Here is a 22,913-nt window from a genome sequence, read left to right on the forward strand (position 1 = left end):
CGACGGCCTATCTATGCCGACGGCTGCTTTCGGCATGTCTGCGGCTAGGTCGACGGCCGTTCTGTGCCGACGGCGGCCGCCGGCATAGGTCCACGTAACCCGACGGCCAGGACTGGGCTGTCGGCATATCTCGAACTAGGCCGACGGCAGCCGTAGGCATAGCTTTGGCCGTCGGCGTATGCCCGTTTTCCGGTAGTGTGTGGGGGTAGGGCCTAGCACTATATGGGTTGCCACAAGGAAGGAGGCACCGGCCAGGCTTAGTGATAAGTCCTAGTTTGCTATGTTGCGCTCATGTCAATGAGACTTAAAAGAAGACGAATCCATTATAGACAAATAAAACCTGTCAAAAGCAATTCATCCCATACATGACTACACTGATCCTTTTGATGTTAATACATGTGAGTTCTGTAATGAACTGAACTTTTTAGACCAACTCGATCAGAGAGAAGATGGAAGTAACTAAACTAGTTCTTTTCTAATATAACTGGTTAGTAGCTAATGTTACAGAGTAAAGAGTTGTAGATGATAAATTGATAATTGCCTGCATTTTATGACATCTAACTATATAACTGAAACAATGTAAAGATGTGCACCTTTGGTTCGCTCAATGTTGGACCACTCGGCTGAACCTTTTTCTCCACAAATGTGTTTGAGAAACCAGGTGGGACAGGTAGGCCTCGCCGTGGGATGACACTGCACTCATGTCAATATAAGAGATTAAAATGCAACGCCTCATCAACTGATTGACAGCCATAACCCAATCGACAGTTCTGAATCGTTGTTGAATCAATTGATCTTGATTACAGGAAGTCCGAAACTGAAATTCATTTCCTCAATTGAACTTCAGTCAGTGAAATGCATTGTGGAGAATGAAGCTAATGAGCCACTTGGTCCATCTGAAAATATACTGACACTCAAACAACCAAGTAAACTTCATTCGTGGTGCCTGCTTCCACAGCAGAAATATTTGTTGCTTACCATGAACTCAATTCAGCTACAATCTCAGAAGCCCCAAGAATACTGAAATATTCAGACTCCTGAGCCAGTATATAAAATTGAATCCACAGATTCAACTCAGTTACAAATTGTTCTGGGGATGTGATCCACCACGACACAAACAAAGTTGAATATGGTCTTTGTAATTTACAGCAACATCGTTTCCAGCTTGAGTTGCATGCAACACGAAGTTGACCGAGCCAAAGGAACTCGGGAGGTAGGCAACAAAAACCACCGCTAACTGCTGAGCGGCATACTCTTCTCACCAGAACAGCACACCGACATTGTTGCCGAGCAAGAAGGCGTAGTTCCTGTTCTCCCTTGCAGCTAAGAAATCGTTGTGGAAGAACAGCACACTGACATAGTTGCGGGGTAAGAAGGAATAGCACAGGGTTTAATTGAGCAACAAGTGCAACACCTCACGGCCTGCCAAGCTTAAATTCTTCTTGCTCCATCGAAGTGATGAAAATGTTCTCGGCATTGCAGTGCAGAATCTGATAATTGTCACAAATTGTGTCAGTCAGTCAGTCAGAGGAGTGGATAAATCTTTGTATCTTTGTCAATGCTAGTTAAACGACAGAGCGCACATGTAGGAGAAACTGGAACTTATATGAACAGTGAACAAATAGGACTCAGATTTGAGTCCACGCTCGTAGGAGGAACAAGACCTTATATTAACAGAGAACAAATAGAAGTTGAACGGTTGAACCCCCACGCTGGAAAGCATAAATACCGTAAACGGGCTACGTAGTTGCATAATTCTAGCCTACATGAAGAAGATAGTAAGATACACATGAGCATGGAGAAAGGAAGCACTTTAGCTTCAGTAGACAAACTCATAACAAAATTTGCATCAGCCATTACTAGCTACCAATTGCTAATTTAATTCTACTAACCTAAAATATATGCACAAACGACGAAATAGCAAATGCTAACCTTGGAGCAGAGAGGATCACCTAATCCGTTTCGATAGTCCTTTCCGCGTCAGTCGAACTGTAACATTCCTTATGTGGCTAATCTTCATTATATCTTTGCTGCATTCATCTGAATCTCTCTTCAGCCAGAGCTTCTCTATCAGCTCTTCTAACGTGTCTTCCAGATATAATTTCTCAAGGGCTGCAAGGTGTTCGATCCCATCAGGAAGAAACTTTAGCTTGGGACAGTATGCGAACACTAGCTCAGCGAGGTTTTGCATCGCGCCCTCCTCTATTCTCACTTGGTTGCGCTGTGTCGCGCTTCATATGTGTAGAAGTAGAACCTGAAGTTTTGGAAACGAGCCTACGCAAAAATCCAACCTCTTCCCTTCAAAAGCCTTCGCTAGCTCAAGAGAGCATAGACCAAGTAACATGCACAGACAGGAAAAGGTTCCCTCATCAATATTGCAGAACGCCAGGGCCAAGCGAGTAAGGCTATTAAGGTGTGACCAAGAAGAGAAAAGCTGAGGCATTGATGTTTTTTCTAGCTGCCCTGCTAAACCAAGCCAAGAAAGGGTTGGAGGTAAATATAGTCCTTCCAGCTGCAGCACCTCCTTCTCAGTTGCAGCATGGATTTCTAGATGAACAAAATGGCTCATTCCATTGACATTGCTCAAGTCTGCTGAGTGTTTACTCCGAACGTTGCACACATCAAATGTTCTCAGCTCTATCAAAGCTCCAACTTCATGCAGAAACTCTGGAGTCGCGACAACGGACTGAAGAGCCCGCAATCCTGCCAAGCGTTGTATACCAAGGGGCGTCTTGACCCCACGTATACATCCAATTTGTGATCTGCTGGTAGGAAATGCGTACATGTATCTCAATTTTTGAAGTTCTACAACACGGTTTGGCAAATACGTCAGCTTAGAATGTGCAGCATCCAAGACTTCCAAATTTCGTAACCTCCCCACTGTTTCTTGCAGGATTTCAAGATCGGTATATCTAAGGCCCAGATAACGCAGATTAAACAAGTCAAATACCTCATTAAGCAGAATTTTGACATGAGTACCTTGCAGATCCAACATTGACAACAGATTTGAAGACGTTAGGATAGGTTTCAGCAAATCAATATCGATATACCTCTCAAATACATGGAGAGCACGGAGCTGTGTTGCACCAGATCCGCTCAGTTTTTCAAGATTTCTCCCCTGGACCAATATTTGACGTGCACCCTCTGTAGAGAATGTCCCAGCAGGAGAGCCATCATAAACCTTACCAAAGCATTCCTCCTTGGCTTTGTTGAGGGCAAGAAGGCGTATGACATCATGCATCCGACAGTGTTTCAGCCCTCCGGAATAATTCCTTTTTTCTACCTGTAGTAGGCTTCCGTTCACAAGCTCAGCCAAGTATCCTTCTGCCACTTCCTCCAATGTTCTGTTTCTTTCCTTTTCCCTAATAAATCCCGTGGCAATCCACTGCCTCATTGTCTTCCTCTGTAATACATAATCTTCTGGGGATAATGCGCAATGTAAGAAACAATGCTTCAAATCATATGGAAGGTCCTCCAAACTAACCTTCAGAATCATATGAGCATCAGGGATCACATCTTTCATCAACTGTGAATCCAAACCCATATACACACTCTCCCATTCGGCAGGAGTTGGGGCTTTGCAGGAGAGTAGGCGTCCAATGCATGCAATAGCAATAGGCAAGCCTTGACACTTTGGTAGGAACTTACAAGCAGTTAAAATCATATAACTTCGATTATAGTTGCAAACTTACAATATGTAATTATGGCTGATGTAACTCATGTAACTGAACATTAGTCTCCGATTTGGCTAGCGTACCATCTTAATATACTGCATTTTAGTATTGTTAGTATGATATCAAATATATGGTAGATAATCTACCTACAATATTGATACTTACCTCTCCAACTCCTAAATAAGTTTTGTTGATTATGTTGTCAATCTTGTGTGCCTTCTCACTCCAATTCTGGATCAGTGGCCTTAACCTTAACCTTGATACATTCGAGATTTTGGATTTCAATTGGTACACCATGAACTTCTCATAGTACCACGTTTGTTTGACAACAAAAGCGGTTTAGAAACTTATCCATAATGTATGGATCGTAACCGATAAATGTATTAGTGCAAATTACCTGCAACAATGGTAGCTTCCCCTCTCGATTTGCTCCACCAATTATAAATTTGTTGATGCTAGACATAATATGTTCAAGCATGAGCTGTCCAAGATTTGTGGCCTTTATTGTTTGAACGTTTCTAACAATCCCAAGGTATTTGTTATCGACATATTGCTATGTTATCAGGCATAGGTACTTGCCTATTGTATGGAAGACAAATGGTCTGACAAAAATTAGGAGTGGTGTCGTCCTTCATCTTGTCTAGCAATCCTTTCAAATTTATTTTTGTGTCATTGAGATCTTTCAGTTCCTTCCACAACTCCATAGTATAACTCAAATTTGAAGGGACGTGCTACCTCCCCATGCTGGGCAGGCCTGTTATATGCTCTACATCTTGTACTCCTTTCATCGATATAGAGCCTAATGCGTTTTTCAAGACCACCTTTTGACTATTGCATGAGATGCATAATATGAAAATTATATCATTGGAAGCTCCTTTCACATACGAATTTGACGGTATGCTTTGTGTAACTTGCATGTCATATATTATTGCTCTAAAATTTGGTCAAAGTTAGTCTCGAAAAACGCATTAGGCCCTATATAGATGGAAGGAAGGACTAGAGTGATCCTACAGGGTCTCCCATTAATGATAAAGGCATCATGCTCTAGATCATATGAATAAGTGATGGCCTGACACAGTAGATGTCTCATTTTCATGTTAGGTGTCTTGAGAAGTTCACCCAGTCCTATCAAGATGATGTACGTCTGTTGTTGCATACTCCCTCCGGTCTTTTTTACTTCGCATATAAGATTTGACTGAAGTCAAGCCTCGTAAAGTTTGACCAACTTTGTAGAAAAAAGTGCCAACATTCACAATCTAAAATCAATACCACTAGATGTGTCATGACTTAAAGTTTCATATTATATAACTTTAGCATGGTAGATGTTGATATTTTTTTATATAAATACGGTCAAACTTTGTGAAGTTTGACTTCAGAGAATTCTAATATGCAGACTAAAAAGGACCGGAGGGAGTATTTAATTCGTTTATGAACTTCTCATACTGCAGTAAAGAAGCAACCTGAGTTGCCTGAATGTGCAAATATTGTTATTAGATTCGGTTGGGTATATGTTTAACCACTGATAGAAACAACTACACTAATCTATACCAATATAGAAACATCCAAAGAGGCATCCCGATCCATTGGTTTAGATCGTCCTAATTGTGAGCACCTGAACATGTGTAGCGCTCAATAAAAAAGGAAATAGTAATCCAATAAAATTAATGCACTGATTTACTTCTCATCATTATTATCAGGGAAAAATGATTGTGCTATACGATAATTTTTTACCGGAAACCTTTAGGGAAACCCCATACGCATGTCATTTTCATTTATAAAAGGTCAGGGTAGTCTGTTACAATTGCAAATAAGAGAGTTGCACAATGTAAGAAACAATGCTTCAAATCATATGGAAGGTCCTCCAAACTAACCTTCAGAATCATATGAGCATCAGGGATCACATCTTTTATCAACTGTGAATCCAAACCCATATACACACTCTCCCATTCGGCAGGAGTTGGGGCTTTGCAGGAGAGTAGGCGTCCAATGCATGCAATAGGAATAGGCAAGCCTTGACACTTTGTTATGAACTTCCAATCCAATTCTTGCAATTCCAACGGGCACTCATTGACATTATCATTCCAAAAGGGCCCTTTGCAAAACAACACCCAGGAGTGATGTGGTTGTAACCGTTCCAAGTGAATTGCAGACTCCCTAGTTGCCAACAGTGACACATCATGGTTCTTTGATGTGATAACAAATCGTCCGGTACAGTTAGATGTTGGGAAGCCATTTCTTATCTCCGACCAAACGCGTGCAGCCCAAACATCATCCAGGACCAAGATGTACTTTTTACCTTGAAGGTAGTTGTGGATGGACTCTGCTAGGCCTCTCATCTCAATTTAAGCAACGTCGACTGCAATGCCGAACTCGGACACAATCTTCTTCAGCAGGTCCTCAATACCATAACTCTCCGACACGGTCACCCAGGCCATGGCATCAAAATCCAATTTCACAACTGTACACATGAGCAACCAGAGTGGTTTTACCAACGCCAGGCATCCACCACACTGTGATGACTTTGCTGCTGCACTGCTCCAGACCATCACCACTGCTGGTCAGCCACCGTATCAATATCACCTTGTTTTCATCGATCCCCACAAGGTCCTCATCCCTGGTGAAGTGCAGAGCTTGACCTTTACTCATCGATCTGGCAGCAGAAGCAGGTCTGCTGATGATGGCGTAATCCTTCTTCCTCCGCTTGGCATCCTGAAGCTTGGTTTCGATTTCTTGGAGCTTGGCCGTGAGGCGGTGCCAGGTCTTGATATCATTGAGCCTCTTCTTCATCTGGACAGCAAACCCTCCGTGCTTGTAGTCCTCCAGCTTGTAGGTGAACTCATCGACGACGTCCTCGATCTGGAAGGCAAGGCCCCTGATCTCGCTGCTGAAGATGGCGGTGGTCTTGTCAGTATCCTTGAACCGCTCCGCCTCCTGCAGGTAGGCCTGCATGCTCTCCAGCTCTGCCTTGGACTCGCGGATCTTGCCGAAGAGGCCCCTGAGGGCGGTGGCTTCCTTGCCAAGCAGCGACCCGCCAAAGATCGCCGCCTCTTTGGCCAGCGCGGCCCCGAGTGTGACTACCAGCTGCCCGACAACAGCCTCTGCCATAGTTGTTGAGGCTTCGAGCTCAGATGTAGAGGATTTTTGCTACTGCATCGAAGAAGAGGACGAATGGTTTGGTAAGGTTGGCTACAATGGGTGATCTAATATATTCTAAAGCAAATTCTGCGGAGAACTTTAGACGCAAGTGGAAATAATATTGGACGATAACTTTGATGTTCTCAGCTAAAATTATATTAGTTTGTGAGACCATATTGTTGGACATAATAAATGGAAAAAACAAAAAGAGAGGAAGTGTACAATATATACAGACGACATAATACTTATTTTCTTCAGAACATCCAAATGGACATATTGTTGGACGAGAACTCCAATGTTGTCAAGTTATAGGATGACTCACACAAGACCCGTTTCTTGTCCCCGCTTCCAAATTTAGTAGTTGCTGTCTACCTCAAACTTTTGGAATGCATCTTGGTAAATCCAAGATTCATATTACGTAGGAGTATATGACAGTCATACTAGCAAGAGGGGCACAGGTAAAATTATCTTGGTTTGAACTCCAAAAAAGATCTTAAACCAAAGTCATCAAAAAACACTTCCAAACTCTTCTGTTTTCCAAATCCCTCCCAAGATATACAGCACCAATGACACATCTAGTAGTAACTGTTAACTCCTGGAAGCACACGGCCACAGCCATATCAAAGAACCTAGCAAGGATTCAGTAGGAACAGTTGAGAAACGAAACGAATTGCCGAACCTCGGGAGGATTTGGAGATGCTTTCCTTTCATCCTCGCTGCCCCTGGAAAAGATCCGAACTGTTAGATAGAGGTGGTTTTAGCTTAGAGATATCTGCATGTAATCTCAACCTCCTATCCTCATCTTCCTCTCCCGCAAGTTTCTCTTTCTCTCAGCATCGACAAGAGTGGAGCTCTTCATCCTCATCCTCTTCAAGCAGGACAGCACCACCATGGCCGGGCTGCAGAGCAGGAAAATCACATTAGTAGTAGGATTACTTGGTCTAATACCTTAAGAAGATTTATTTCATTTTCTACACGACTTCCAGAGAAGGTAAATATTTTGTGCTGTGTGCCTCTGTGCCTAATCAAAGAACACAACGCCCATGTTCCCATTTTCACCCACGTGCAGCGTGTAGTGGTGCAGTTAGAAACAGTAGTGGTGCTCGGCACCTGAGGTTCTCTCCTGAATAAATAAGGCTCAGCAAGATCAATGCAAATGTGTGTTGTGTCCCACTCTTCTTCAGGAATGTTAATGTTAAAAATCCTCATCACGCCGACAAACACCTGCACGTGCATAATAGCAACCCCCGCCCAAATCAAGAGGGCAGTGTACGTTCCACCGGCATCCATAGGAACCGCAACCATCCATGTAGGTTTTCGGATCAGGCACCGTCCCTACATCAGGTACAACAGTATGCAGGTTTTCGGATCCTTTGTTTTGCATCTGCGTTCCTTTGCTGTCCCTACATTTTCTCACATTCCTGCATTTTACATTCCTGAGATCCGAACAGGGCCTAAAAGATCCATGAAGAAACTGACCTCTCTGATCCCCAAATTCTCGGATGATTTACATATGAACTCAGTGGAATGTGAACTTACATGCTAGGTGCCTGGTATCTGCTGAGCCTTCATTGCAGCTCCGAGGTGAGTCTGTGAAAAGTGCAGAAAAAATGGCACTTCCAGATGCACCATTTACCAAATCAAATATTGGGCGGCTACTGGCGAGGCAGCCAACAAGATCCGCAACAGGCCCTAGGCCCAAATAGCAGCTCCTTCATCAAATCAGTTGTATGTATGCAACCAGAAGCTGTCATTGTTCATTGTGCGGACAGCAAATATTATTACATGAAAAGAAAATGCTGGATGACAACCATATATGACTTGATCTGGAGAACGTCGTGCTTGCCGTTTTTTATTGCAAATCAGGGACCTCTTAATTGTGTGGCACCTTCCTTCCTTGGTTTTATGAAAATCTTTATGTCAACATCCACACCAAGTTTTGTGTTGAATAAGGAAGAGTAGTGCGCAGCAGGCAAGCAACTACCATGAGAATGACTTGTGCCAGCAGAGCTGGACAGTGACCTTTTGGAAGTAGTGAGACCCCTCAAGATGATACTCTACTGTATAGTGCCGAATATTAGATACTGTGAGAGGGAGACGCTAATCGATCAGTTGACCACACAGGATCCCTGGCACCACTGCACTGCCAAGATCATCTTTCCAGCGATCAAGCTCCATTGACCCGGTATCATATCTTCTTTCCCCTCTACAAGCTCATCCCTGCATCTATTCAGTTGCTTACTAGCTTCTCATGCATGCAGTCTTCATTTCCGTTCAACTTCAAGCACCATGTGTTGTCATGCTAGTCTCTTCTTCCTCGTACTTGCAACTGTGGCACCGTTGTTCTCCGCGGAACAGGGCTATGACTATCCGACAGCCAACCTCTCTACGCGGTGGATCAACAACAACGCCTCCCTCCCGCGCAGCGTACAATACAAAGGAGGTTCATCCCTGCGCCCCATCCTCCTCCGTTCACAACGTACCTACTATAGCCGGTCCTTTGCCACAGGATTCTTCTGTGCCCCACCTTGCGACATGTTCTACTTTGGCATGTTCATTGTCCAAACTGACCCTGACACCCGTATCATTGATGGGAATCCACCTGTGGTCTGGTCGGCCAACCGGGCTCGTCCTGTTAAGGAGAATGCCACCGTTGAGCTGACTTCAGATGGAGAACTGGTCCTTCGTGATGCTGATGGTAGCCTGATCTGGTCGACCGGTAGCTCAGGGCGGTCGGTAGCTGGCATGGTGATCACCAACATCGGCAATCTGGTGTTGTTTGATTTGATGAATGCAACTGTATGGCAGTCATTTGATCATCCTACCGACGCATTGGTCCCTGGACAATCACTTCTGGAGGGCATGAAGCTCACAGCAAGTACATCTGCAACAAATTGGACAGAGAATCAGCTGTATGCCACTGTACGCTCGGATGGTTTGTATGCTTATGTTGCATCTGCACCACCACAAAACTACTACATACTGGCAGCAAACGAAGAAAAGACGGGAAATGAAACAACAAAGGTTACATTCATGAATAGCAGCCTCTGCATCTTTCTCAACTCAACATTTAAAGATCCGAATAGCATATCATGGCCAATAACCACGTCCAACCAGTTCATAAGACTAGGATATGATGGTCACCTGAGGATGCATGAATGGGATATGGCAGAAGAAACTTGGAATGCTGTGGAGGAGGTAATGAAGCCAAAATTTGGTGACTATGGTTTCCCAACTGTGTGCGGGGAGTATGGAATATGCACAGGCAGGAAGTGCACCTGTCCCCTTCAGGATAATTATAGTTCAGGCTACTTCAAGCCGATTGGTGATCCCAAGGACAATCTTGGTTGCACACCCCTGACCCCAATCTCTTGTCAAGAAATGCAACGCCATAAGCTCTTAACCCTCGACGAAGTTTCTTACTTCGATGTAAACTACCCCGTTGAGAATGCAACCACCCCAGATGATTGTAAACAAGCCTGCTTGAAAAACTGCTCCTGCAGGGCCGTCAACTTCAGACAATACTTTGACCAGACTGGAACCGACGGCCATTGCTTGTGGGTAACCAAGGTCTTCTCCTTGCAATCAATAAAACTTGAATCTGTTAATTACAAGAGCTCAGTTTTCATCAAGGTGCAGCTTGGCCCTTCCAACTCAGCTGCTGCTTCTGCTCGTTCCGCAAACAACAGCAACCTCATTTTGGGCACTACAATTCCAGCTATTATTGTTGTTGTATTACTTACTATTGCTGTCACCCTTTATCTACAGAGGAGAGCATATTATGACAAGAAAGATGAAGACTTCAATTTTGATCAATTTGCTAGAATGCCGGCCAGGTTTTCTTTTCAGAAGCTGAGAGAATGCACTCAGGGGTTCAGTAAAAAACTTGGAGAAGGTGGATTTGGATCTGTTTATGAGGGGAAATTAGGTGATGAGAGAGTCGCAGTGAAACGTTTGGAAAGTGCTAGACAAGGAAAGAAAGAATTCTTGGCAGAGGTAGAGACAATTGGAAGCATTGAACACATCAATCTTGTCAGGCTGATTGGCTTTTGTGCAGAGAAATCTCAGAGGCTTCTAGTATATGAATACATGCCAAGAGGGTCACTTGATAGGTGGATTCATTACCGCCACAACAATGCCCCACTCGATTGGCGCACGCGGTGTAGAATCATTCTAGATTTGCCAAAGGCCTATGCTATCTTCATGAGGAGTGCAGGCGAAAGATAGCTCATTTGGACATCAAACCACAAAATATTCTCTTAGATGAGAAGTTCAATGCCAAAGTGGCTGATTTCGGACTATCTAAGCTAATAGACAGGGATCAAAGCAAGGTAATGACGGTGATGAGAGGCACACCTGGGTATCTGGCACCTGAATGGTTAACCTCGCAAATCACTGAAAAAGTTGACGTCTACAGCTTTGGAGTTGTTGTCATGGAGCTAATAAGTGGGAGAAAAAATATTGATAATTCTCTGCCTGAGGCGAGTTCCAACCTCATCAATTTGTTACGAGGAAAGGGTCGAGATAATCAATTGAGTGATCTGATTGACAAGCATAGTGAAGACATGCTCTCACACCAGGAGCAAGTGATTCAAATGATGAAGCTTGCAATGTGGTGCTTGCTAAATGATGGCTGTCAAAGGCCTTCCATGTCAACAGTGATAAAGGTATTAGAGGGTGGGACGAGCATAGAAACTGCAATTCTTCACAGATTTATCAATGCAAATTCAGTCATGCCTGTTCAAGATAATATATCCACATATTCAGTTCAACCTCAAGCATCAACCTTATCGGGACCAAGGTGAAATGGGCGCCTATTGAGAAGAAGACATCCAACTTGATTATACACTTGGTTTGTAATTGTTTTTATATCTTATCCATTTTGTAGTTTGGAAGTGTGTTTTAAATAGCGTGAAAAGAACAATTCCCAAATAGTTGCTCCATGTGATAAAATTTTGATTGTTCGGTGAAGTTATACCGCATAAATTTTCATCTGCGGAGTACCTGTCACCTCATCCGGTAGCCCCAAATTATATTTGTGAACTATGTTTTAAACAAGGAAATTATCTGTGATGTAACTAATCTCTCCCTAATAATAAAGCACGGATTGACTTTGTCGGTTCACCATCACAATACGCTTCTTCTCATGATTTTACGTTTTCAATTTAAATTTGAAACATATTCGAGGTGGTACTAAAAGGGCTATTGCTTCTTACCTTCCTAATTTCCGTTCACATCGACCGTGAAGTTTCGTATGTCGTCGTCCGTGTCGTACGTGGTCTGGAGCTTCGTAAGTCTCATGGGCCAGAATTTAAGTTTCTGTTATGGGCCGCTACCAAAATAGTTGCTCCATGTGATAAAATTTTGTACTCCTTTTTTAATCAATAGTCCCACCCTGCTCTTTTAAATCATATCTTAGCAACTTAAATACGTTCTCAAATTGCATGAATCAAACAAGCCAAAGCAGGAAAAAAGACGAGACCTGCAGCATGCATCATCAATCGAAAAATATCTCTGAGGAGGAAGGCTCACACATACATACATACATGCAGTCATGCAGAGACAGAGTCTTCTAGACCAGCTAACTCGGCGGCATGTTGACCTATGAAATGTCCGAGTCCATCACGAGGACGTCCACATATATGTGCATGTCTGTTCTCTGAACTATCTTTTGTTTTTTAAGGTTTAATTTGACTCACCTAAAAAAGGTTTAATTTTACTATATATATGTCCGGGAAAAACTCAGTGGAAAAACTAAAAAGACAACAAACATCATACATAGATGGATAAGGGCATCTCCAAAACGGACCCGCGTTCCTCCCGTATAAGCCCGGACCGTGGTGTCCGGACCAGTTTTGCCATCCAACGGGGACCGTCTACGGAGCATCTCCAAAATCTCTCTCCCGTTGCAACGCACGGGCATATGTGCTAGTACTATATCAAACTATGGAACATTGAATTCCAGAATTTTGCAAATAGCGTTACAAACCTGATGGGGATGAGCACCTTACGGAGATGGCTCAAGGCGAAGGGGTATAAGGAGAAAGATGAGATCAGGATGAGAATCTTTAGGCGTAGGGGCCATCACCATATGAGCCGCCACAGGGAGGGGGGAGGAGGAGCTGGAGAGGCTTAAAAGCAAAGAAAAAAGACTAATCCATTAGAGATGAATAAAAACTGACGGCGGTAATTCATCACATACTTCACTACACTGTGATTCTTCTGATGTTAATATGTAGGAGTCCAGCAGTGAAGTAACTAAACTTTATAGACCAGCGAACTTCAGTCAGAGAGAGAAGAAAGTAACTAAACTAATTTATTTTCTAATAAAACTGGTTAGTAGGTAATGGTGCCAACTACAGAGTTGGTACTTCGATGACAATTTCTTTTCTAATAAAACTGAAACAATGTCAGGATGTGCACCTTTGGTTCAAACGCAATGTTGGATGACTGGGACTGAACCTTTTTCTCCACAAATGCATTTGAGAAACCGGGCAGGGAAGGTGGACTCACCGTGGGAGCTGGTAGGGTTGAAGATGCTTAAGTGGTATCTTCTTGATAAATCGATGTCACTGCATATCAATATCAAGGCCAAGGCTTCAATGACACTGTATTTTGCTTCAGGATGACACTGCACTCATGTCAATAATAAGAGATTAAAATGCAACGCCTAATCAACTGATTGACAGTACTAACCCAATCGACAGTCCTGAACTAGTGAAATGCATCACTTGATTGGTCTTGAATCAATCGATCGTTATGAAGGAAGTTCGATCAGTCACAGATTCTTCATGAGCGGCAGAAACTGAAAACGCAACGCCTCTACTGAACTTCAATCAGTGACACATCATGCTGAATGAAGGTAATGAGCCACTTGGTCCATCATCAGGTTTAACTGTCAAGGGGTGGCCAACACTGCACTCTGAAAACATACTGACATTCAAACAACAGAGTGAACTTCACTCGTCGTGCCTGCCTCCACGGCAAAAATATTTATTTAGGATAGATAACACTCAGAGAGCAAGAACACTAATTGCTTACCATTAACTCAATTCAGTTACAACCTCAGAAGCCCCAAGAATACTCGAATATTCAGACTCCTGAGCCAGTAAATAAAATTGAATCCTCAAATTCAACTCACTCATGCTCTGGGGATGTGATCCACCACAACACTAACAAAGTTGAATACGGTCTGTATAATTTACAGCAACATCATTTCCAGATGTAGGTAGGCAACAGAAACCACCACTAACTGATGAGCTGAAGAACATCCCACTGACATCGTTGCAGAGCAAGAACACATGGTTATTGTTCTTCCTTGCAGCTCAGAAATCTTTGCGACCATCTGTCTTGTGTCATCTTTGATATAGAGTAAGTACAGTAAGAAAGAATGGCCAAGAATGCAACACCTCATGGCCTGCCCAGCTTGAATTCTTCTTGTCCCATCAGAGCCTTAATATGGGAGGACAGTCTGGCAGACCAATATAGGAGGGAGCAAAGTGTGCTTGACATTGCAGCACAGAATCTGAGAATTATCACAAATTATGTCAGCCAGTCGGTCAGTCAGAGTGGACGGATCTTTTTAAACGGAAGAGCATGCACAAGTATGTAAGCATGCATCCATTTTCTTTGTCAGACTTTAAACGAAAGAGCACGCTCAGTCCTACCAACTTAGTTGCATAATTCTAGTCTAGGTGAAAAAGATACACATGAACATGGAGAAGCGAATCACATTAAGTAGCTTTAGGAGGCAAATTCAGTAACAATTCACATCAGTCATTACTAGCTACCAATTGCTAATTTGATTCTGCCAACATATAATATGTATGCACGAAAAATGGAACAGCGAACCGTGACCTTGGGAATGGTGACGATCACCTAATCCTTTCCTCAAATCCTCTATGGCTCAGTGCAACTGTAACATTCCTTACGTGACTAATCTTCATTACATCTTCGCTGCATTCATCTGAATCTCTCTTCTGCCGGAGCTTCTTTACCAGTTCTTCTGACGTGTCTTTCAGAATTAATTTCTCAAGGGCTGCAAGGTGTTCGATGCCATCAGGGAGAAACTTTAGCTCAGGACAGTCTGTGAACCATAGCTCAGCGAGGGTTTTTATCGCACCATCTTCTATTCCAACTTGGTTGAGTTGTGCCGCGCCCCATATGTGTAGAAACCGAAGTTTTGGAAATGACCCTGCGCAAAATTCCAACCTCTTCCCTTCAAAAGCCTTCATTACCTCAAGAAAGCGTAGACCACGTAACATGCGCAGACAGGAAAAGGTTTGCTCATCAATATTGGAGAATGCCAGGTGCAATCGAGTGAGGCTATTAAGGTGTGACCAAGAAGAGAAAAGCTGAGGTATTGATCTTTTTTCTATCTGCCCTGCTAAACCAAGCGAAGAAAGGGTTGGAGGTAAATATAGACCTTCAAACTGCAGCAGCTCATTCTCAGTTGCAGCAACAATTTCAAGATGAACAAGATGGCTCATTTTGGTGATAGTGTTACTCAAGCAAGCAGAGTTTTCACTTCTCACGTTGCAGACACCGAATGTTCTTAGCTCTGTCAGAGCTGCAACTTCAAGCAGAAACTCTGGAGTGGCTTGGACAGACTGAAGAGCCCGCAGTCCTACCAACTGTTGTATGCCATTAGGCACCTTGACACCACCTAGATTTCCAATTTCAAATTCCTCAGATGCAACAACAGACCACGCATACAGGTATCTCAACTTCTTAAGTTTTACAACACTGTTTGGTAAATACGTCAACTTAGATTTGGAAGCATCCAAGACTTCGAGGCTTTGCAACCTCTCTACTGCCACAGGCAGGCTTTCCATCTTAGTATCTCTAAGACCCAAATAACGCAGATTAAACAAATTGAATACTTCATTGGGCAGCATTTTGATACAGGTACCTTGAAGATCTAACATCGTCAGCAGTTTCGAAGATGTTAGGATAGGCTTCAGCAAACCGACCTCGATATACCTCTCAAATACATGGAGTTCACGGAGATGTGTTGTGCCAGATCGGCTCAGTTGTTCAAGATTTCCCCCATGGACTGATACACGACGTGCACCCTCTACAGAGAATGCTCCAGTAGCAGAGCCATTATAAACTTTACCGAAGCATTCCTCCTTGGCTTTGTTGAGGGCAAGAAGGCGTATGACATCATGCATCATGCAGTATTTCAGTCGTCCGGCATAATTCCTTTGTACTACCTGTAAAAGGCTTCGGTTCACAAGCTCAGCCAAGTATCCCTCGGCCACTTCCTCCAATGTTTTGCTCTCATCTTTTTCCCTGATAAACCCCGCAGCGATCCAGAGTCTCATTGTCTTCCTCCTCTTTAATACATAATCTTCTGGAGACAATGCACAGTGTAGGAAACAATTCTTCAAATCATACGGAAGGTCCTCCAAGCTGACTTTTAGGATCATATGAGCATCGGGGATCACATCTTTCGCCAATTGTGAATCCAAACCCCTGTACACATCCTCCCATTCCGCAGAAGTTGGGGGTTTCAAGGAGAGTAGGCGGCCAATGCAAGCAATAGCAATAGGCAAGCCTTGACACTTTGTTATGAACTTACGAGCCAATTCCTGCAGCTCCACCGGGCACTCTTTGTCATCAGTATTCCAAAAGGCTCCATTGCAAAATAACAGCCAGGAGTGATGTTCTTGTAGCGGTTCCAAGTGAATTGCAGACTCCCTAGTTGCCAACAGTGACACTTCATGCTTTCTTGATGTGATAACAAATCGGCCGGTACAGTTAGACGTTGGGAAGACATTCCTTATCTCCGACCACACGCGCGCAGCCCAAACATCATCCAAGACCATGATGAACTTTTTACCTCGAAGGTAGTTGTGGATGGACTCTGCTAGGTCTCTCATCTCAATGCCGGCGACGTCGACTGTGATGCTGAACTGGGCGGCAATTTTCTTCAGCAGATCCTTGATACGGTAACTCTCCGACACAGTTACCCACGCTGCCGCGTCGAAATCCACTTTCACGGTGTTGTACACATGAGCAACCAGAGTGGTTTTACCAACACCAGGCATCCCCCACACCGTGGTGACTTTGCTGTTGCTCTGCTCCAGACCATCACCAACGCCACCTCCCATCAGCCACCGCATCAACCTCTCCTTATTCTCCTCGATGCCCACAAGGTCCTCATCCCTGGTGAAGTGCAAAGCTTGACCAGATCCTGCAGCAGAAGCAGATCCAACGGTGACGACGTAATGCTTCTTCCTCCTCTTGGCATCTTTCAGCTTGGCTTCAATTTCTTGGAGCTTGGCCGCCAGGCGGCGCCAGGTCTTGATATGCTTGAGCCTCTTCTTCATCTTGCCAGCGAACCGTCCGTGCTTGCACTCCTCCAGCTTGTAGGTGAACTCGTCAACGACATCCTCGATCTGGAAGGCGAAGCCCCTGACCTCGCCGACGAAGATGGCGGTGGTCCGGTCGGTGTCCTTGAACCGCTCCGCCTCCTGCAGGTAGGCCTGCATGCTCTCCAGCTCTGCCTTGGAGTCACGGATCTTGCCGAAGAGGCCCCTGAGGGCGGCGGCTTCCTTGCCGAGCAGTTCCCCGCCAAAGATAGCTGTCTCTTTCGCCAATGCCGCACCGAGGGAGACCACCAGCTGCCCGACAAGAGCCTCCGCCATGGTAGTTGATGTTTAATTTGCCAAATGATGGTTGCTTGCTGAGAGCAAGTCCAACCAAGTCACCAAATCTCACTCACTGGGTACTCATTCGAGCACCAGCATCCACAGACCGCCCCCTTTTATTTCTTTGTGCAGTCAAACCCATTTAGCAGATGTCACACACCTACATTTTTTATCAAATTGATTCCATATAGACATCAAACCTCTGTCTGTCTGTCTCTCCCCCCAAACACAAAATAGGCCGATGCCTCAATCATTTGGCTGTGATGAAGAAAGAAGCTGCAGAATCAGTAGAAACAAACAAGAGCATCAGGGACGATAGCATGAGCATCAAAACAAGTAGAGCAGCAGCACCGCCACCAATTTCTCCTCCTTCTCCTCTCATCAGCGGCATCAGTAGCAGACAAATCTGAAATCAAACCTCTCTCCACATGGATCGATGGCCCATTTGGCTGTGATGTGATGTGATGGAGAACCTGTAAAACCAGTACAAATAAGAGCATCAGGGACAAGAGCTACCGGCATTGAAACAAGCAGCGGCAGCAGCGGGCAAATCTGAAACCACCCCTCACACAGCACAAGCGCATCACCTAACACGAGCGGGCCGCCTTCCCTCGTCTCTCTCGGCCGCCGGGCTTGCAACCTCCCACTCTCCCAGATCGGGGCAGGCAGAGCAAGGCGGCGGCGGCGGCGCGGGTGAGGATGTTAACAGCTGCTACTGGCCCCCCGCTCCTACTCTCGCTCCCCGTCCGCATCCACGCCAGGGTGGGTGGGGGCGCAGATCCGGGACGACGCGGCGGGGAGGCCCGGGCGCCCACCGGACCGGCGTTGACGCAGAGCAGGACGGCGCGGCGGCCCGAGCGAGGAAGAAGGGAAGGGGAGAAGAGAACCAACCAGTCCGGACGACGCGCCAGATTAGATTAGCCTGCTCTTCCCCCATTATGCTTCTGCAGCGTCGAGGGTATTTTTCTGTTTCGCCCCTACAAAATTGTGGTTTCATTTGTCCATACAAAATTGTAACCCTCAATCCAGAAATACTTGTCATTGAAATGGATGTATCTACATGTATTTTTGTTTTAGATATATCCACTTTCATCCATTTTAATAACAAATATTTCTGGACGGAGTCAGAGAGGCTGAATCAAAGATTTTAATTATTTCTTTGAAGAAAACAGATTTATTATTTCTATCATCAAGAACATCTTGTTTCAAAGAGAGGAGGACGGGTTATTCACTTTTAGTTTGAATTTTAAAAACACTTAATTTGATGAGTCATCTTTTCTTTGACTTCCCTAGAGCCTTCGGTGTCACAGTCGACAGATAAGTCTTTTTTCGAGAACCAACAAAGGACAACTCCAACGACATGCATCAAATAACCCACAAATGCTTGGCCCGTGTGGTTCCGACACTTTTTGTCATTCAACGTCGTGCATTATATGTCCACGGATCGACCTGGACGTCCAGTACCCCACGAAACGAAAATAAAATGGTACGAGGTTTGCAGGCATCCCCCACGTAGGTGCTCGACTGAGCGGTCCCATCCAAAATTCTTGTCGCGTTTTCTGCTCCAAAAGCCTCATCGCACATTCACTTCAGCATAGAGCGGAGGCGGCCAGACGGCCACCTACATTCATGTCGGGCGGACCGATGTGACCGGACGGCTGACAGGAGCAACTTCAATGCGAACGCGTTGACAGAGAAGGCGGCCGATGTGCCTGCATTGAAGCGACGCCGGTTTGCCTATCCCAGTTATTTAAGTAGGTCGATCGCGCCGACAAATCCTATCACATCTCCTCCACACATCGCCGCCATGCTTCTCCTCTCCTCTCTACCACACACTGCCGCGATAGCCAAGTTGGCGCTGGCAACAGATCTGTATGGGAGCTTCGTATCATGGCACCGCCGCCCATAGTCCCAGGCCCATCAGGGTCCATCGTCCCTACGATCAAGACGGTGGTGCTGTTGTCCTCGTCGAGGTCGCGCGAACAAACAACACATACGTGCGGCAGCTCGAGTGGTCGCTCTTCAACGGCGGTCCGACGTTGCCCAGCTGCAGCGTCCAAATCAAAGTCGCGTCAAGAAGGAGCCGATGTCCCCACCGTGCCACCGCATCAAGGAGGAGCTGATGTCACCCCTTTGCACCATTTACGGCACGGCAAGGAGGTGGTGCCGCCATCCCTGCTTATGAGGTCATCATCCGGTACCTCACTTAGTTTAGATTAGCTTTAGTAATTTCCTTCTGTTTGGTTGAACTTTGTTAAATTTCAACATTTTGGTTATAGATACATTGAAATTTAACAAATATCACCTTGTTTCACTAGAGTTGTATCGACCCATGGAAGCTTGCAGATGGTCCAAGATCGGACACTAGCCAATTCACAACTCTCCAAGAGCACCTACCTCTTCTTCGGGAGCTATTCTTCGTCGCACTACGAATAGTTATTAAAACTACAAGAACATCATTTCTAAATATGTCAACATTTTAGATGTATGAACACTTTTTAAAAATAGCCGATTTTTTGAAAAGGCATGAACCCTTTTAAAATTGGACTAACATTTTAATATACATGAACATTTCTAATGCATTATTTAAAAAGTTGAAAATTATTTAATAGTTAACATTTTTCTATGGGTGGAAATATTTTATTTAGTACATGAATATTTTAACTTATTTTTATTGTTGGTTTGATTACATATATATTTTTAAACAAATCTTGAAAACAGGGAGAAAAATACGTACCTGTGTGAATGGGCGGAGGCCTATCAGCGAGGCAGTTACAAGGGCTGGGGGTGACGAGGACATGGCGGCCAACGTCGGCAGCTGGTGGAGGGAAACGGCGGCTCGACCGGTGTTTGCCAACAGATCGTCGGGGTGGATGACCGCTGCGGTGACGAGGGCAGACGGCAGGACGAGGTGTTTCTTTCCTCGACTATTTGACACCACTAATAAATATGCACGTGCAATGCAAGTCTCATTACAATTCAAAAGTCAAACCGTGTATTTGGATGCACTTGTAGAACTTCACACCGGATGCATCTAACCAATATCCAAGAATCATACCTGGAGCAATCGTTATGCATAAAAATATTATACGAAAAGTTGGTTAATGTGTTTTGATATACTTGCATGAGAAAAATATATAATCATTTGTTAGTGTAGTACCGCAAGATACAAAAATGACTTAAAACATGTGTCATCCAAGCTGACCACATGCATGACTCACGGTTGACAAAATATATGAAACCCCGATCGTTTTTGACACCGTCAATCTTATGTATCCATAATTACCAGATCTAATGGCTAAGAATTACACAAAAAAACATTGCATTGTTATTAACTACAAGCTCCCCATCACAATGTCTCAGACTAATGAAAACGTCCCCTCGGCTCTGCAGCCATACCCTCTCACGTCACATTTTCTTTACTTGTAGAGTCTGCCTAATTTAAAATGTATAGTTAGAAAGTGGAATGTCAAAGTTTATTTTACACTGTTTTTCCTATCAACAATATAGAAGTTGTATGGAACACTACAAGAATTTAGGCAGATGCCGACGGCCCCCGTCGGCATATATGGGCATACCCCGACGGCCCTACTAAAGCCGTCGGCGTAGAAAGGCCGTCGGCGTATAACCATCTATGCCGATGGGGGCCGTCGGCATAGATAAGCCATCGGCGATTCTCCGAATGTACCGACGGGGGCCGTCGGCATAGAGCAGGCTGTCGGCATATCAAGTGGGCCCGTCTACCCGGGCGGCGACGGCAGTTTGACGGCGTCAGGCTACGCCGACGGGCTAACGGTGGCCGTCGGCATAGCTATGCCGACGGCTTAGCCGTCAGCAAAGCTACGCCGACGTCATCGATCCGCCGCGCCGCCACGTCATCGATCCGCGTCGTTCGCCGGTCCCGTGGGGTGGCATTTCTATGCCGACGGCTAGGCCGTTGGCATAGGCATAGATTTCTAATAATATTTGTATATTTTTTGTATTTTCTCTTATTATTTTTTATTTTTTTCCCAATACTAATTTCATTAACTTAAATGTACAGAAAACATATATCGATTGCCCCCCACACGGGCCTTCTTCCGTCGTGTCACGGAGAGGTTAGACGGGACGGGACGGGTACCTGTGGGGGGTAGCAATGCCGCCAGGTGTTGCGGTGGGCCCTCCTACGGTTGTGGAAACGTGGTGGCAGGCGCAGGCACGCGGCTCCGGGGTGTGCCCCCTCCCCCCTCACGGGCGTCGATGCCGCCGTGCCCCGGGGGGGTGAAACGGCCACGTCGGGCCGACGCAGAGGGAATCTTGGGGTGGGTTGTGCCGGGACTGTGTTGGGGGGTGTACCTATGGCTGGGCTATGACAACAAGGTGAAAAGGTCCATCGGTCAAACTACGTCCAGCGAAAGTCAAAGGGATAGACCCGGCGGTCGTCTGTGTCAGGGTTAGACGGGACGGGGTACCTGGGGGATAGCAATGCCGCCAGGTGTTGCGGTGGCCCTCCTACAGTTATATAAGCCCGTCCGGCGAAAGTCAAAGGGCTAGATCTACTGGTCAACTGGGATTCGGGATGGCCTTCGGGGTGTAGCTATGCCACCGAAACATCGCATGGGTCGCGATGCATGTGTGAAAGTGTTCTGGCATGCGTAGACACCCGTCTTGGGGCTCCGTGGTGTGGCCCCCCTCCACGGAAGGCAGAGCAGCCGTTAGTTAGAGGGGGGGATGGTGCGGGTGCGGTGGAACCGGAGGGAATCTAGTGTTGGGTTGGGTCCAGACCGTGTTCGGGGATGTTGCTATGGGCTGACCTATCGCAACCAGGTGGAAGAGTCCACCGGTTAAAGCCCGTCCGACGAAAGTCAAAGGGCTAGATCTACTGGTCAACTAGGATTCGGGGTGGCCTTCGGGGTCTAGCTATGCCACCGAAACATCGCACGGGTCCCGATGCATGTGTGAAAGTGTTCTGGCATGTGTAGACGCCCGTCTTGGGGCTCCGTGGTATGGCCCCCCTCCACGGAAGGCAGAGCAGCCGTCACTTAGAGGGGGGATGGTGCGGGTGCGGTGGAACCAGAGGGAATCTAGTGTTGGGTTGGGTCCAGACCGTGTTCGGGGATGTTCCTACGGGCTGACTTATCGCAACCAGTGGAAGAGTCCACCGGTCAAAGCCCGTCCGGCGAAAGTCAAAGTGCTAGATCTACTGGTCAACTCGGATTCGGGGTGGCCTTCGGGGTGTAGCTATGCCACCGAAACATCGCACGGGTCCCGATGCATGTGTGGAAGTGTTCTGGCATGCGTAGACGCCCGTCTTGGGGCTCCGTGGTGTGGCCCCCCTCCACGGAAGGCAGAGCAGCCGTCACTTAGAGGGGGGGATGGTGCGGGTGCGGTGGAACTGGAGGGAATCTAGTGTTGGGTTGGGTCCAGACCGTGTTCGGGGATGTTGCTATGGGCTGACCTATCGCAACCA

At 45.6% G+C, this 22,913-nt stretch overlaps 1 protein-coding gene and 2 pseudogenes across 2 annotated transcripts; 1 reads left to right on the plus strand and 2 right to left on the minus strand.

Moving 5' to 3' along the window:
* Nucleotides 1-940: 940 nt before the first annotated feature.
* Nucleotides 941-14,052, minus strand: LOC125533440 (disease resistance protein RPM1-like; annotated as a pseudogene). Its single transcript, XR_015616749.1, has 7 exons — nt 13,851-14,052; nt 13,323-13,742; nt 12,026-12,204; nt 7,599-7,708; nt 7,489-7,531; nt 5,546-6,821; nt 941-1,490 (listed from the first exon to the last, which is right to left on the minus strand). The product of XR_015616749.1 is annotated as a disease resistance protein RPM1-like (transcript).
* LOC147988399 (G-type lectin S-receptor-like serine/threonine-protein kinase SD2-5) lies at nt 7,920-12,015 on the plus strand (annotated as a pseudogene).
* Nucleotides 13,832-18,406, minus strand: LOC125542567 (disease resistance protein RPM1). The gene is made up of 3 exons (XM_087544125.1): nt 18,052-18,406; nt 14,667-17,937; nt 13,832-14,334 (listed from the first exon to the last, which is right to left on the minus strand). The coding sequence occupies exon 2, from the start codon at nt 17,459-17,461 to the stop codon at nt 14,684-14,686; it is 2,778 nt and encodes a 925-aa protein (XP_087400251.1). The 5' UTR covers nt 17,462-17,937; nt 18,052-18,406; the 3' UTR covers nt 13,832-14,334; nt 14,667-14,683.
* Between the last annotated feature and the right edge of the window lie 4,507 nt (nt 18,407-22,913).

The sequence above is a fragment of the Triticum urartu genome, chromosome 1A, assembly GCF_056163025.1.
Source record: "Triticum urartu cultivar PI428250 chromosome 1A, HENAU_Tu73, whole genome shotgun sequence".
NCBI classification, from domain to species: domain Eukaryota; kingdom Viridiplantae; phylum Streptophyta; class Magnoliopsida; order Poales; family Poaceae; genus Triticum; species Triticum urartu.

Bases quoted from the DNA above. Each gene is read 5' to 3' on its own strand.
- LOC125542567 (XM_087544125.1), bottom strand. From the start codon at position 17,461: ATGGCGGAGGCTCTTGTCGGGCAGCTGGTGGTCTCCCTCGGTGCGGCA.